This window comes from Bubalus bubalis, chromosome 23 (genome assembly GCF_019923935.1).
Source record: "Bubalus bubalis isolate 160015118507 breed Murrah chromosome 23, NDDB_SH_1, whole genome shotgun sequence".
In the NCBI taxonomy this organism is placed as follows: domain Eukaryota; kingdom Metazoa; phylum Chordata; class Mammalia; order Artiodactyla; family Bovidae; genus Bubalus; species Bubalus bubalis.
In genome coordinates, this window is record NC_059179.1 from 31,390,177 (window position 1) to 31,406,902 (window position 16,726).

Consider the following 16,726-nt stretch of genomic DNA (forward strand, 5'->3'; position numbering starts at 1 on the left):
CACCTCTCAAAGCCAACCAGTCTCTCCTAGAAACACCAGGTCGACTCCATCACCTCTCCCCCATCATCGGGTCTGACCCTCAGATTCACCCCTGGAGGAAGAAGGAGGAAGATATCATCCTTCCATTTAACAGTTTAGGGTCTGAGGCTAGGAGAAGATGAGTGACTTTCACAGAATCAGACAGCCAGTGCCAGTTACGATCAAGGCGGCATTGACTTTTTGGCCAACCCAATATATAGCCCAGGATCCTACCATCCCACTTACAGAAATCTAACCTACAGAAATAAATTCACCAATATGTAAATATGTACAAGGACACTTATTGCAGTTAGTTTATTATAATAAATGTATAACTTATTGCCAACATTTTTGGAAACAGCCTGAATGTCCAGGAATAGGGTAGCAGTTGAGTAATTGATGGTTCACGCCTATGGCATTGCTAGGTATTTATTCCATGCCAGGCTCTATGTTTGATGCTTTGTGGTACCTCTCTGGGATGTCCCAGCAACCTTGTGCAGTGGTTACCGTATTACTCACACTTAACAGATGCCAAAGATATTGAGGAACTTGCCGGCTGAGAGCCAGCCTTTGAACCCAGGTCATGTGATGGCAAAGCCCACACACTTGACCGTTGGGGGGGACTTAACCCTGCTGACTCTTAATCCAGCACTCCTTGCACTGCCCTGGGCTCCCCCAGCCATCAGAGGACATCCAACTGGACAACTCACTGCATTGAATCCAGAACCTCATGAGCAGCCTTGACAGGCTCACCGAGTTGGACTTGGGGGGCCAGTGGGAACATGGGTGCTCTGAGGTGGGGTGCAGGCAGCCCCCTGCCAGCCTGTCTGCAGAGTCTCAGGTGTCGGGCTGCAGTTTTGTCTTTCACAGTAGGTATGGGGCAGAGCTGCTCCCCTCCCTGCCCTTCCAGCCTCCCTCTCTTTCCTCTGCCTTTTAAATGTGGACGTGCTGCCTGGATCCTAGGGCTCATTATGGACAACGAGTAGAGTTGTGAGAATTAAATGAGTTTATAGAAGAAAAGCAGTTAGCGCTGGATCTGGGATAAGAGCTATGCATGTGTTTGCTGTTAGCATCTGCACTTCCCTACATTTCTCCAGGAATCATTTGTAAACTAACATAAAGGGGGTGGGGCTCATCGCTGAGCCTGGGTCCCGGGGCCCTGGAAGGGTCTGGGGAGGGAGAAGAGGGGTCCCACCCCAGGAGGGCAAGATGAGAGGAGAGGGGGGCCAGGCACACAGCCCCTTCCTCTCCTCCCAGCTCACCACTGTCTTTCTCCCTCCTGACTCTGTCCCTCTTTACACCACAGAAGTACTTGTCCCAGCTGGCCGAGGAGGGCCTGAAAGAGACGGAGAGGGCGGGCAGCCCGCGGCCCCAGGACAGCGGAATCGTGCCGCACTTTGAAAGGAAGAAGCTCTGACACCGCTGCTTGAAGGGGGAGAGGAGGGCCTGAGAAGTGGGGCCTTCCTGCCAGAGAGGAAGGAAGACCAGGGAACCCACGGCGGTGCCTGAGTCGGTCTGCAGAGACTCATGAAAGGCCTGGAGCACCTCCTGGAGCCTTCATCCCGGCGTGTCCAGTGACTCGTGAACTTTGAACAATTTTTCAATTTGCTTGTCTATCTTCCTCTCCATCTCTCACGCCCTCCTTCTGTGCCCATAAAATCCAACTTCTCAGGGATTTTCACAGTGTTCCAATTCTTGGTGGGATAGGATAGGTCAAGCCAGGCTGAGTCCTCCAAAAAAAAAAAAGATTTCATGGAGACTCCTGAGTCGAGAACCATGTCTCTGCTTGGCATCCTGTGTGTGGGGGTGGGGGATCTGAGTTGGGTCCTACGGTCCTGGATGGGGGAGCCTTGGACCACCAGCAGGCAGAAGCTGGGAGCTCCTCCAGCTCAACCACCGTTTTGAAAAGCCCTGATTTTCATAACTCTTTTGTCCTCTCCATTGTTGTAGAAGCCCATCAGATTCAAGCCTTAAAATTTAAGGAGGGAAAGAGCTCTTTATTTTGGAAGCTCTGATCATTTCCCTCCTGTTGATTTCAGGAGATGCCAGGGTTTGTTCTCCTCTGGATATTGAGTTTGGTCTAGATTCACTTTAAATAAAAATGAAAACAGAAGCATCTTCCCCCTCCAGCTAAAACATTAGAAGGTCAGGACTCCTGTTGAAGACTGGCCTCCCAGCCGTGCATGGTTGGCTTGAGAGACACCAAAACAAGGAAAAGGCATCCATCCTCGACTCGTCCTTTGGTGCCTGCACTCTGGGTACCAGCAGCCTCACAGTGGGATGGTTTTTAATGGTCTCTTAGAGGTGGGGGCAGCTAAGGAGAAGGAATGCTGCAGGACCGAGGAGCATTGAGGGTTGCCAGGTGTTTGTAGGTGGCCCTTTCCAATTGGGCAGAAGGCCAAAGGCCTCTCAGAGTTTACTCCATGTGCAGACTGATATTAAATGTTAAGAAGCGCAGAGCTCCTTCCCATCGGGCTGTGGGTACTGAAGGTCAGTGCCTTCAGGTTCCTGGACAGGACAGGCTGCGGGGGTCTAGGCTGAGGTTCACTGGGAGGGTTTGGGAAAAGGTGCTGGGGAAAATGAGGCTCAGCTGAGCCCTGGAGAAGCCCTTGAGAAGGTCAGAAGGGAGCCTGGGGCTGCTTCCTCAAGTGAGACACTTGCCCGGAGGCGGCTGCCCTGGCTCAGCTCCTAGAGGACAGTTCCTGTTAGTTCTATTCCTGACCACAGGTAGGTAGGCTAGGACGAGATTGCTTGTTTTATTTTAATGTTTTGCTTTTTTTTTCTTTTTATGGTAGATAAGACTATACTGCATATTCTGTTTTCTGTCCTCTGCCCTACAAGCAGAAGGTAGAGAGATGGATTATTTGAGTTCCACACTGACATCTGATCAGTGAGAAAATTAAGCCTCAGAAAGGAAGGGAAAATAAAACATACAAGGATCACGTGTAAACCTGGGGGCAGGTGGCATCGAGAACCGCTGGGGACCTGTGAGAGAGAAGAGTTCAGGCAAGCTTCAAACAGACCAGCTTGAACAGGTGTGGAGGGAGGCTGCATGCAGTGGGAAACCTGAGCTTGGCATCAGGCAGCTGTGGGCCTCAGAAAGGTGAGTGTCTCAAAGAGTAGAGTTTGAAAACAGTGACTCAGCCCAGACCTGTTCCCCTGGCTGCCTTCTCTGGTTTTTACCTGGTGTTCTAGAAATCGGCCTCCTCCATTTCTCGGAAACTTTCACTCTGTGTGTCTTTCTTCCCACTGGTGGGAAGTCAGGGCCATCTCTCTGAACCTCGCTGGGAAAAACCTAAAGCCTAAAACTGCATTTTTAGAGAAGCTGGCAGTCTTTTCTCTCAGCATAGTGGAAGCTGACCCCACCAGCTCACCACCACCCCCACCAAGCAGTGTTTCCATGGAAACCTGGATGGCTGTTCAAACAGCCATATTCCCCAGTAATGTAATGGCTCTCTTGCTGATAGACCGAACTTCCCTATATTTTAAAGCTGGAGACCGGCCCTGGGAAGGAGAGAGAAGAAGCTCTTTGCGTTTAATAAGAACCTTTAATTTAAAAAGTCATCCAAGGTCCTATATTTGTGTGTATATATATATTTATTTTTATTTATTTTTATACAATTCCATTGGCATAGTTTCACCCACTCTATAATTTGCACTTTTTATTCCTACGTGTGTCATACACAATGCAGTATTAACAGCAACCAGGAAAATATTGATTTTTTTTTTTTTTTAAAGCTTTTCTTCAGTGTTTGTTAACCATTTCAAAATGTCTCCCTGGAAAAGTTGTTCAACAGCAGCTGCTACCTTGAGCGGCACATTTACTCGTACCCTGCGTTAATATAACAAAAGGCCTGTGTACTTTTCATTGTAAACACCTGAAATAAAGTATATCCACAGCGTATTCCCGAAGAATTCGGTAAACTTGGTGTGAGCAGCAGCCGTTCGTGTCAAGGTTTCTCTTGACAGTCTGAGGCTGTGATCTGTTAGATTATACTTGAACTGGACCAGAGTTTGATTATTGAGCTTGTGAGAAAAAGAAAACCATTAGTTGATTGAAGTTTGAACTTGTCAAGTATTGGAATTTGTTGAGTGTGTCCTATTAATCGTCACTTTTCCTGATCTGTATAATTGACCTCAAGAGTTTGTTTTTACAAAAGGAAAAACAAAAAAAGATTTTTAATAAAGAGAATTTGAAAGCTTGTGAGTGGGTCGTCATCTGTTACACTGGGATCCCTAAGTGTTTGGCCGAAGGATGCTCACTGAGTGTGGAGGTTGGGATTCAGTCCATCTAAATCTAGAATGTTTCTGAAGAGTTGAAAAAACAAGACACAAGAGGTTCCACTTGGGACTCTGGCGGGGAATCAGAGCTTCTCAGGGGTGAAGCTGCAAAAGGGCTGAGTCTAGGAATATGGGGAGCTGCTGTTCCCCAGGCCAAAAGGGTTGGATAGAAAAATCTCTTGGCTTCTTCTAACCCTGTGGCCCTTCTCACTGCCCTCAGGTTGTCTAGTGGCCGAACTCTGTTGTCCTGCACCGGAGTCAGGCCGTTTCTGGAGGTGCCGTCCCTGGGAGGAGGTCAGCCCCTCGCTTGGGTCCTTTTAGCCTTGTGACTTCTGAAGTCCCGTTTCCTTGGGTGCAAGGGTGGGTGATGGTATTAATCACCTCCCTGATTGTTTCTGGGTTAAGGTCATTGCTGGTGAAAGCAACTGCTATGCTGTGCAGCCCCGAATCTTTGCTGTTTGGGGCTTCAGAACCCTCCAATTTTCAGTGGTTCTTCTTTCTCAGCTGTTTCTTCTAGCAAAACAATGCTAATCTCCCAGGACCGGTTAGCAAGTCCTTTGAATGGCCTGGAATCTTCTCAGGGCCCTCCCCTCCTGTTGGCAGTGCGCCTGAGTCACCGGGGAGGGGCAGGGCAGTCCGGCCCCAGAGGGCAAAGTGAGTGGGGCTGCCTGTAATTAGTGGGTGCAGATCTGTAGATCTGAGGAAAGTTCCCATCCAGCCTGTTGCTGCCCACCCCCTCCCTACCCCTCCACCTATTGTGGCCAGCCAGGGCTGAGCTCAGGCCTCCAGTTCCCAACCAGGAGGGGTGGGGAAACATCCTTCCCTACCAGTGCTGGCTGTGTCCTCATGCGCCAAGGCAGCCGGTGGGCCCGGAGCTCATCCTGCTGCCGTAAGTTCAGGATCCAGAGTGGCTGGGGTGCCCCTGGTACCTGGTCCCAGTCCCTCCATGTGGCACAACTTCAGGGGGCGTCTCGTACATTGTCTTCTGTAAGACACACCCCCCACCCCACCCGCCCGGAGCTGTGCCAGGGAGCCGCCTGAGCTGAGTTCCCTGCCATGCTGGAGGCTCCTCGTTTGCTTTCTCATGTTCCTAAGGGCCCGAGGCCTAGTTCTGAGCCAGTCACCTGGGCCTGGGCCCTGACATTCAGACCGGCTCTCTGGGCTCCCTCTTCTCCCCAGGGATCAGTGCCAGACTCTTCGGCCTGATTCTGCAGTGGCCCAGATGCTTGAGTTGCTCCTCACAGTCCCCAGAGGCCAGGCCGCTTAGATACTGACCTTGGCCCCCATCTGACCTGAGATCTCTGTGCCCCTCTCACATCAACAACTGTCTACCTAGGAAGGGACAGGACCTCTGCGCTCATCCCCAGCAGGTCCCCATTCTCCTTTTCCACCAGGCCGGCCCTCCAAAGCAGCCTAACCCAAGTGGATTTCCAAGAACATCCGGTTAGAACAGGATGGCCCCAGGGACCACCCCCGCCCTCCACAAGCCCTGGCCTTCCTTTTACAGGTGAGAAAATTGAGGCCCAGACGGGGAAGTGATTTGCCTAAGGCAATACAGAGTATCCGTAATAAGGTAAGGGGATCCAGATCTCCTGCGTGGTCGTAACTGGGCACACATGAGGAGTGTAGTTTCTTTCAGCTGAATTATTTCGTGAATTTTCCAGATCTAGTCCTAGCTGGACTTCCGCAATTGGCAAGGACTCAGGAAAAATCACTGATTTTTGTGCTTTGTGTGGATCTGAATCACCTGGGGAGCTTGTTAGGACTAGAGACTCCTGCCCCCCCACCCCCGGTGGAGATTCTACCTCACTGGATCACGGGAAGGCACTTGCATCTTAGTGGAGCCTCATGAGTGATTCAGTGCAGGTGGAGTTTGTTCCTTGCGCTTGGAAAAACGCTGCCCTAGCTGTCAACCGGGGACTTCCCCAGCAGCTCCTGGAAGAGAAGGGACATTTATTTTGCTGGGGGGAAGGGCAGAACAGATGTGAATGGAGACCATTGAAGGTACGGGAGACTCCGATGTGGAAAAGGCTTGAAGACAGGGGACATACAGGGGAGGAGACAGTCTGACCGTAGCAGATGGAGATGGTGGGAGCTGGTGGTGGTAGGGGGTGGTTGTCAGACTGGGTTTGGGGCACGTCAGGATTTTTTTTTAGTTGGATTCATATTTACCATGGTTAGGCAAAAGTCTTCCAATGGTCTCTATCCTCGTTAATGGCTGAAGGCATTGTAATTATCAAGACTCCTGGTGATACGCTAGCCCCTAAGGGCAGAGAGCTGTGCAGTCAGCAGACCTTTAGAGGAGACTGAGTCACAGGGAGCAGAGGCATTCTCCAGGGCCATGTCACTGCTCATGAGGAAACATGGGGTTCACATACCCTCTCCTGTGCTCCATGAGCCACCATTAATACTGATACTAGCCCTACAGATTATTAAGTGCATGTCACACTCTGTGTGTACTCTGTAGGGATACAGTTTCTTGGCCTCTTGACAATGTTGAGATACAGGTGCCATTATTCTCCCATTTTACAGATGGGGAAAATGAGGCTCAAAGGTGAAAATGGTTTGCCCAGGGACAGCTAATGCGTGTCAGAGTTGGGATTCAAATCCAGGTCCACGTGACTCTCAAACCATGCTTTTAACCACTATTCTCTAGTGCCTGTCTCAGGGTTGGGGTCTTCTCTTGTTCCTGCTTTTTGCTAAAATTTCTAGATCCTGGGTCTGCCAGAAACAGTGGAGTAAGGAGGATTATAGAGCCAGATTTAGCTAGACTCAGGAGTTTATGACTGATCCTGATAGTTAAATTCTGAAACTGACCTCAACACTTCCCTCCTTAGACTGTAGCTAAACAAAGGTCTCCACCCACCGCAGGCTAGGAAAACAAGCAGGAAGGCTGAAGGTGCCAAAGCAACACAGTTTCTTCCTCCCCTCACTCAGGAGGTTTCACCCTAGGAGCTGGATCTAGGGGTGAGCCAGGGGGTTGTTCCTGCTCCTCTGGGGAGGGGAGAAGAGCACCTAGTTTTGTGTTCTTGGGGAATTTAGGGGTATAAGGGTGTGATCAAAAGGAGATTTCCCATGGCCCCTAGATCCAGGCCAGATTTTGCACTTTTAACCCTTCTTTCCTGAGTGAAACTTCATTGTTTATTTACCTGCCACCTCTTAACAACAAGGAATTGAGTTAATATACAACACAGGCCATGTGCAACCAGATTAAGCCAACGGAAACTTTTGAAGTGAGGATTGAGGAAACCTGCAGGCGGCAAGTAGGTGAGCAGGAAGGGCCGAGGCAGTGGTGGTGAATTAGCATGAGATGTGACTGGGAGCATCCTGGGAGCCAAGGCAAAAAGAGGAAGCAAGCTCCCCTGCTTAGCTCTTCCTGTTAGAATCGAGAGAGCATGCCAGTTAATCTGGGAAATCATTCTCCTTGATTCCAAATTCTAGAAGAACTCCTTTCTGGGACTATACATGATGTTGTGCTAAGAGGCTTGGAGAATATCCTTAGGTAGCTGGCAGCCCAAAGTCAGAGAAGACAGTGGAGAATGCTCTGGAGGGGATGTTAGTATGGTCCCTGGTCCATGTGAAATTGTCTCTGATGTCACAGTAACGCCTCCCAGTGTCTAAAGACCTGACCTTTCCTCTGCCTGCCTAACTCACCTGAGCCAGGATGCTGGTTTGAGTTGGTGTGTTTTAATTCCCCCCCAAAATTTTTTTCACATTTCTCTTGTTATTTGAGCTTCCAGGAGCCAGGTCCATAGGACCAGGAGGCTGTCATCGCAGCCGTCTGACTGCTCAGCACACCCACCTGAGAACAGAGTGCTCTGGGTGGGTCGATCTGAGTTCTGGGAGAATCTCAAGAGCATGTACTCTCTGGGGTCCCCCATGGGCTGACATCAGCCAGGAGAGAACCCCACTGGACTGGGAAGCATTGATTTCCTCAGGCTGAGCCTGGAAACCACCCCAAACCTGCCTGGGGAGGACTGGCCTGGGGGAGGAGGGGAGCAGAGGGCTCCCTGTGACAGGGTTCACTCTCGCCATCCGCAAAGTTGGAGGAGAGAACTTTCCAGTTCAGGGGCCAGCCCTGTGCTGGGCCTCAGGGCCTTGAGCCCATATGTCAAATCCACAAGGAACTCACTCAGTCTTGGACAATGTGGACCTCCCGCCACTTCAGTCTCTTCATCTGCACTTGATGTGTGCCTTGCGCTTGCCTGAGGCTGTTGGAGGGAAAGTGTGACATGAGCGGGACTCAGTCAGTCACAGGGAGGGGGTAGTGGTCACTTCCGTCCCTAGGCTTCCCACACCCCCAGTGCTGCGTTCCGCAAGCCTGCTGGGACTTCTGGTCTCGTGAGCATCCTTCCATCCCCAACTCCCCACTCCAGGGCAGTCCGCCGTCTGCAGAGGACAAGTCCCTCTCAGGAGCAAACACAGGTGCGTCCATGGGGCAGGCTGCCCCCTGTGTTGTCCTGGCCTCTGTGGTCTCCATCTTCACATGCCTCAGGGTGCCAGTAGCTGAACCGACGCACTGCTTCCCTCAGTGCCACCCGCTTTGCTTTCTCACCCCCACAGATCCCGCTTGTGGTCCAGCCTTGCTCAGTGCCGCCTGGGTCCTATTTAGGCCCCATCTCAGCCCCTCAGTTTTGCACATGGTCTCCCACTGCCTGGATGCCCTTCTCCTTTCTCTCTGCTTGGGAACCGGGACTTTCTTTAACATTCGTTCTAAGTAAGCATTACCTCCATTACGAAGCCTTCCTTGACCCTCTTTGTTCTCCCTGCAGGTGTTTCTGCTCCCACACGGTGTCCCAGCACACCATCTCCACCCCCAGCCCCACACAGAGGCCTCTCTTTATAGCCCTTATCAGGCTGCCTTGTGATCTGTTTACAGGTTGGTCTTGCATTAACCATTGAGTCTACAGGACAGGAAGCTTGTCCTAGTCCCCTGCACCTGCACAGAACAGACACCAGTGACTGTTGAAGGATGAAGCAGCCCCCTCCCCATCCCTGGGCCTGGCTGCAGCCGCAGAGGCCCAAGCTCCAGGTCTCTATCCAGCCACCAGCTGGCTGTAGGAACAGGATTGTATTCTCAGAAAGGTGCCAGGGAGCATCTCCCCACCTCCCCGCCTTGGCCCTGCCCATCTTTTCCTTCCAGGTTGCCACCCACCAAGGACTGGAAGGTGGCTCTGATGGTTGGTGTCACAGACCCTGCTTGTGTGGCTCGAAGCTTGGCCTTTCGGTGGTCAGATTCTTCTGCAGCCACAGACTGGCTTCCAATGCCAGCTTCACCTCTCTGGGTCCCCAGGGGCACGCTCTCTCCAAACCTATCTGTCCTTACTGCATACCCACCTTGCCAGGCCCACCCATCTCTCAGGGACCTTCCCGGGCAGAGCTGGGAACAAAGCTCAGTTTATAACGCTTGTGTCAACACGGGGTGGATGGCCTCGGTTCACCCTGCATCGTGGAAACCACACCTGCCTGCCTGGTGCCCACACCTAATCAAGGCCTCCTGAAGACCCAGGGGCTGCAGGGAAACTCCTCACACTCTTCTTCTCTCCTAGCATCTGGGAGGTGCTGGGGGCTTGGGCTAGTGAGCGGGGATTTCACAGCCCCGGAAGAGAGAGACGTTGCCCTAGGTTGATTAGTCTGGTCAGATGATTAATAATTAAACCTGACCTGTTCCCAGCTATACACACACACCCTGCAACCAGAAATCAGCAGAGATCAGGGGCAGAGAAGATCATCATGGGCCCAGCTCCAACTCCCCCGCCTCATTCCAGGGTTTGGGAGAGTCTCAGGGCTCCATCTCCTCACCAACCTAAGGTCCTACTAGTCCACTTCCTATATAAAGCTTTCCTGATTTTTCCCACAGGCCTGAGCTCTGGGCAGGCTTTGGGCAATTCCTAGGCTGCACAGGCCGGGGTGACTCTGTAGGACTGGGATTTGCAGATCAGATAGGACTTGGGCTCCACCTGTGTTGACTCTCAATTTCAACTCCATCTTGACTTCTGCAGCCTCTCCACTTATTATTTATACTCCCACTCCCCAGAGCTCTAGGAAGAGCAGGGCATGCTCAGCACCCTGTCTGATCTTAGCACAGCAGAAACATTCAGCTCGGGGAGGTGGGAGCCAGTCAGCTTGGCTGCATTCTGCCCTCATCATCATGGGCTGCCCAAGTTTTTCCAAAGGTCCTTCTCTGGCCACAGGAACCCCGAGACTCTGGTTGGCTGCTGGGCAGATTGAAGCTGAGAATCCATACACAAGGGTTCAGCTAGGTGGCCAAAGTGGGGTCCCCTCCTACCCTCCTCCAATGCAGATCATCCTTCTAGCTTGTCCCTTATGTTTTCCAAGGTCTTAAGGAAGCATGATCTCCTCCTCAGAGACCACTTCCCACCCACCCTTCCTCCTTCCAGCTCCGCATCTCCCCAGAGCTCAGAAGCTTTTCCCACTCAGTGGATAATGCTCTTCTAGTACATTGTCCTGGAGAAGGCAATGGCACCCCACTCCAGTACTCTTGCCTGGAAAATCCCATGGATGGAGGAGCCTGGTAGGCTGCAGTCCATGGGGTCGCGAAGAGTCGGACACGACTGAGCGACTTCACTTTCACTTTTCTCTTTCATGCATTGGAGAAGGAAATGGCAACCCACTCCAGTGTTCTTGCCTGGAGAATCCCAGGGACGGGGGAGCCTGGTGAGCTGCCATCTCTGGGGTCGCACAGAGTCGGACACGACTGAAGCGACTTAGCAGCAGCAGCAGCAGCAGTACATTGTCCAGACTTTTGTAGTTAGATTTTATTTGGGCTGGGTAGGGAGGAGTAGGGTCTCCAGCCCCTGGCCTCCCTCCCTGGGCCTCTTCAACCCAGGAAAGCAGGTGATCATCCTGACCCCACCTTCGTCCCTCCCGGGGCTTTGTGAGGTGGGACAGAAAGGCCTCAGCCTGTTATTTAAACACACGTGTGTATGTGTACATGTGTTTGTGCCTGCCTGCATATATGCATTCAAGGATACATGTATATGAAGCTTCTGCACAAGCTTTGAGGTTTTAAAATCTGAGCCTCCCCAGGATGCCCCATGTTAGGTAGCACTCCAATCCTTCCCCTGGCCATGGCCAGGTGCACCCACCTCTGTTTTAACCCACACTGTGATCTGCTTGTTCTCTTGTTCCCGGTCCAAGAATTATTTCTATGGGATTAGTCAAAGCCTCTTTGCCTTTCCCTTTCCTTGCTAAAGAAAATTCTAACTGCCAAGCATTTGGCCCTCCCTCTCTTGCTTATTAAAAACAAACAAACAAACAGGTCAAATTGTCAGGTTGAGGAAGAAGCAGAGGAGTGGGGTGATGTCCTTTGAAGATGACTGAGGTTGATTCTCAGAGAGAAGAGGGGAGGGAGGGAGAGAGAGCAGGAGGGAGAGGAAGAAAGAGGATACCCTCTTTATGGGAGAGATGTCAGGGAGGTTTCATCACATTTTGGTGGACAGTAAAGAGTTCAAGATGGAAAAAGAGGCTTTTGGGTAGCTATAGGGGTTAGATAATTGGACACCAAAAGAAAGCAGGAATTTTGGGACATGTTGCTTTAGGTGACAAATTTGACTTCACATTTCTCTGAGAGACCCAAATAATATTTTTCATCTCATCTAAGAGAATGTCAATTCTGCATTTTATTTTTTTGTGCAACTAGGAAAGAAAAAACTTGGCCAATTAAACCCTAACACAGGTATCCTTATCAAATCATTTGTTAGCTGCAGCCCGACTTCAGGAATGTTAAAATGTGAAAAACTGTTTTACTAAAGTTTATGAATAAACTAGTTTTACTTACAATTCTTTACAATGCAACAACATGCTAGGACTAGACAGTATTAGGCTCTTAAATGTATTCTGACTACAGTCATGTAAATGTTAGCCCCCCAACCCTAACCCATCCCTGGAAAGAACATTGACCTTTTCACCCTTATAACCTTTACATTTACTACATGTGCCTGGCATAACATAGGAACCCATTTACTCAATTATATTTCATGGAGGCATCACGTATTCTCAAAGGGCTGCAGTTAGGTCCTCTTCTATACATTTTTTCACCTAAGCAACAATCTGAAAGATGGATAGACAGACACACATACACACACACCCCAGTCTGAACAGCTGGATGCCCAGATGACCTGATTTCAGTCCTCCTATGCATGTGTGGGTTTAAGATGGCCTTGGTGCCAGCAGCGTACCAATTGCTCTGATTATCCCAGGCCCTTGAGGAAAGTATAGATGGGCCTTAGAACACAAAGAACGTGTTTATGCCTGCTGAAGGGATGACGGGGTATTTTTATAGCAGTTTTAAGAAAGAAATGTGGCCGTAATTGAGAGCACAGGGACAGATCCCATTGCTTGCATAGAAGAAAGGAGGTTTTGTGGCAGAGCCCCCCAAAGACTATCGTTGTGGAAGAAATGTGCAAAGGAGTCTGAGAAAAAGCAGCCAGAGAATTAGGAGGAAACCCAGGAGAATATGACATCGAGGAGACCCGAGGAAGGGAGTCTTTCAAAAGGGAAGCATTGGTCACCAGAGCTGAGTAGTTGAATTGATCACCTATAACCCCGATTTGTTATTTGTTGTTCAGTCACTAAATTGTGTCTGACTCTTTGTGACTCCATGGACTGCAGCATGCCAGGCTTCTCTGCCCTTCACAATCTCCCAGGTATTGCTCAAACTCGTGTCCACTGAGACAGTGATGCCATCCAACCATCTCATTCTCTGTCATCCTGTTCTCCTCCTGCCCTCAATCTTTCCCAGCATCAGAGACTTTTCCAATGAGTTGGCTCTTTGCATCAAGTAGCCAAAATATTGGAGTTTCAGCTTCAGCATCAGTCCTTCTAGTGAATATTCAGGACTGATTTCCTTTAGGATTGACTGGTTTGATCTCCTTGCTGTCCAAAGAACTCTCAAGGGTCTTCTTCAGCACCACAGTTTGAAAGCATCAGTTCTTTGGCACTCAGCCTTCTTTATGGTCCAACTCTCACATTCATACACAACTACTGGGAAAAACCATAGCTTTGGCTATATGGACCTTGGTCAGCAAGTGATGTCTCTGCTTTTTAGTACTCTTTCTAGCTTTGTCATAGTTTTTCTTCCAAGGAGAGTGCCTAAATAATTCTGAGGATAAACAAGTAGCACAGGCAGAGTATGAAATGGTAAATGTGAAACTGTCTAGACAGGTAGAATTGCATTCGAGCAAAGCCATTTTAGAAATGTGATGTCTTGTGTGGCATGACTTCCATTGACCTACGATCGGTCTAGATGGTTCTTCTCCATCCCCAGCTTCTAACATCTGAGTCCCCGCTGCCTTGCTCCCCCACCTGACCCCTGAGAGCCCACTGGGTTCTAATTCTTGAATCAAGCCTGACAAAGATTGTTGTTGTTGTTTAGTCGCTCAGTCGTGTCTGACTCTTTGCGACCTCATGGACTGCAGCACACCAGGCTTCCCTGTCCTTCACCATCTCCCAGAGCTTGCTCAGACTTATGTCCATTGAGTTAGTGATGATGAGTTAGTGAGATGAGTGATGCCATCCACCCATCTCATCCTCTGTCATCCCCTTCTCCTCCTGCCTTCAATCTTTCCCAACATCAGGGTCTTTTCTAATGAGTCAGCTCTTCATGTCAGGTGGCTAAAGTATTGGAGCTTAAACTTCAGCGTCAGTCCTTCCAATGAATTATCAGGATTAATTTCCTTTAGGATTGATGGGTTTGACCTCCTTGCAGTCTAAGGGACTCTCAAGAGTCTCCTCCAACACCACAGCTCAAAAGCATCAATTCTTCAGCGCTCAGTCTTCTTTATGGTCCAACTCTCACATCCATACATGACTACTAGAAAAACCATAGCTTTGACTATGCGGATCTTTGTTGGCAAAGTAATGTCTCTGCTTTTTAATATGCTGTCTAGGTTGGTCATAGTTTTTCTTCCAAGGAGCAAGCGTCTTTTAATTTCATGGCTGCAGTCACGATCTGCAGTGATTTTGGAGCCCCAAAAGATAAAGTCTCTCACTGTTTCCATTGTTTCACCATCTATTTGCCATGAAGTGATGGGATCATATGCCATGATCTTAGTTTTTGAATGTTGAGTATTAAACCAGCTTTTTCACTCTTCTCTTCCACCTTCATCAAGAGGCTCTTTAGTTCCTCTTCGCTTTCTGCCAAAAGGGTAGTGTCAACTACCACATATGAGGTTATTGATATTTCTCCCGGCAGTCATGATTCCAGCTTGTGCTTCATCCAGTCTGGCATTTCTCATGATGTACTCTCCATATAAGTTAAATAAGCAGGGTATCAATATACAGCCTTGACATACTCCTTTCCCAATTTGGGACCAGTCCGTTCTTCCATGTCTGATTCTAACTGTTGCTTCTTGACCTGCATACACGTTTCTCAGGAGGCAGATAAGGTGGTCTGGTATTTCCATCTCTTAAAGAATTTGCCAGTTTGTTGTGATCCACATAGTCAAAGGTTTTAGCATAGTCAATGAAGCAGAAGTAGATGTTTTTCTGGAACTCTCTTGCTTTTTCTATGATCCAACAGATATTGGCAATTTAATCTCTGGTTCCTCTGGTTCTAGTTGCTGACCAAGATAGCAAACTTACAATAGTCACAGCCCCAGCATCATTGAAGGGAGACACAGAATGAGACATCTGCCCTTTTAAATACACGTGCAATCTGACCTAACCTGAGCTATGGTCACCTGGCCCTGCCTGTTGGGCTAAATTAACAAGCTGCCAAACTGGCTGCAGGAGCTGGGTACCTTCAGGGGCTGGGTTCCTGCCTGGGAACCTTCACCCCAGGTTTGATCTCTTCTCTTGCCTGATGCTGGCATCAGACTCCCTCTGGAACAGGCCAAGTCTCATAGCCCACACACTTATTGCCAATTTCTTTGCCCAGTTGAACTCTACAGTGGGCTGGTTTGACCATGCAGTATCCCTACCCTAAAGTGCTGCTGCTAAGTAGCTTCAGTCATGTCCAACTCTGTGTGACCCCATAGATGGCAGCCCACCAGGCTCCCCCGTCCCTGGGATTCTCCAGGCAAGAACACTGGAGTGTGTTGCCATTTCGTTCTCCAATGAGTGAAAGTGAAAAGAGAAAGTGAAGTCGCCCAGTTGTGTCCGACTCTTAGCGACCCCATGGACTGCAGCCTACCAGGCTCCTCCATCCATGGGATTTTCCAGGCAAAATTACTGGAGTGGGTTGCCATTGCCTTCTCCGCCCTAAAGAGAACCACTTCTTTTTATGGGAACCCATCCCATCCATCCCAAAGGGTACTCTTTCTGCCCCCTTCTGATGCCTATGTCAGAAGCTTTTTCTATCTCCTTTATACTTTAATAAAACTTTATTACACAAAAGCTCTGAGCAATCAAGCCTCGTCTCTGGCCCCGGATTGAATTCTTCTCCTCCGGGGGCCAAGAATCCCGGTGTCTTCGCGTGATTTAAAAACAACCTTTCATCTTGGGGGCTCGTCCGGGATCCTTCAGGACAAGGTAAGGATGCTTGGAGCTTTAGGTCTTTGTTCTCTTGGCGAACACGTTTTCTGCTGTGCTTTACTAACTCTACGGTGTGCTTGTGTGAATGAATGACATGCCCTGCGTGAAGCAAGTAAGGAGCCCTGCTCTGCGGTTCCACGGTTATCTCATATGGCTTATGGCAGAAACCTGTCAGGGCGTTATACCGACCTGCCAATGCCAAGAGGCACCCAATGTCTCCTTCGGGAACGACCAGAAATGGACAAAGCGTGTGGACGAACTCTCCTTTCTCGGTCAAACTTTTCGGTCTCTTTGACCATTTCATAACTCCTTGGGAATTAGAAGTACTAACCTAATCTATTGGAGAAGGCAATGGCACCCCACTCCAGTGTTCTTGCCTGGAGAATCCCAGGGACGGAGGAGCCTGGTGGGAGGCCGTCTATGGGGTCGCACAGGAGTCGGACACGACTGAAGTGACTTAGCATCCCATCCATTGGATGGATGTGTCTTATCCTTCTCAGAGAACTGCTCACATAACACAGGCCTAGCCAGTAAAAGTGCCTCATTCTCCTCTTCACAGTGATTGATTCAGGTAGAGGAACATGATCCAAATGGAAACATTAAAATCTTCCCTGTGACTTTTGCCAGAACCATACCAAACAAAACAAAACAACAGCAACCTCTCCTCACCAACACATTCTAATTCTGGGGTTGCTAGCTATTCGTCACTGGTTCTCCAAGTGTGACCTGCAGTTCCCTAGGGATCCCCAAGGTCTTTTCAAGGAATCTATGAGATCAAAACTGTTTTTGTAATGATGCTGAGATTTCACGTGCCTTTTTTGGTATGTTGACATTTGCACTCAGTGCAAAAGCAATAGTGGAGTGAAATTACTGCCACCTTGGAATGAATCGAGGCAGTGACTCCAAATTGAATGTATTCTTCATTGCCACA

The 16,726-nt window shown here is 49.4% G+C and overlaps 1 protein-coding gene across 4 annotated transcripts in view; it reads left to right on the forward strand.

Moving 5' to 3' along the window:
* RBM20 (RNA binding motif protein 20) overlaps positions 1-4,228 on the forward strand; it is a 194,236-nt gene extending 190,008 nt beyond the window's left edge. For all 4 annotated transcript variants that reach the window (XM_025274303.3, XM_044935333.2, XM_044935334.2 and 1 more), the window contains one exon: positions 1,325-4,228. In XM_025274303.3, the coding sequence (XP_025130088.3) occupies positions 1,325-1,435 (111 nt within the window). In that variant the 3' untranslated portion in view covers positions 1,436-4,228. The remainder of the gene's footprint in view (positions 1-1,324) is intronic.
* Positions 4,229-16,726: the final 12,498 nt, after the last annotated feature.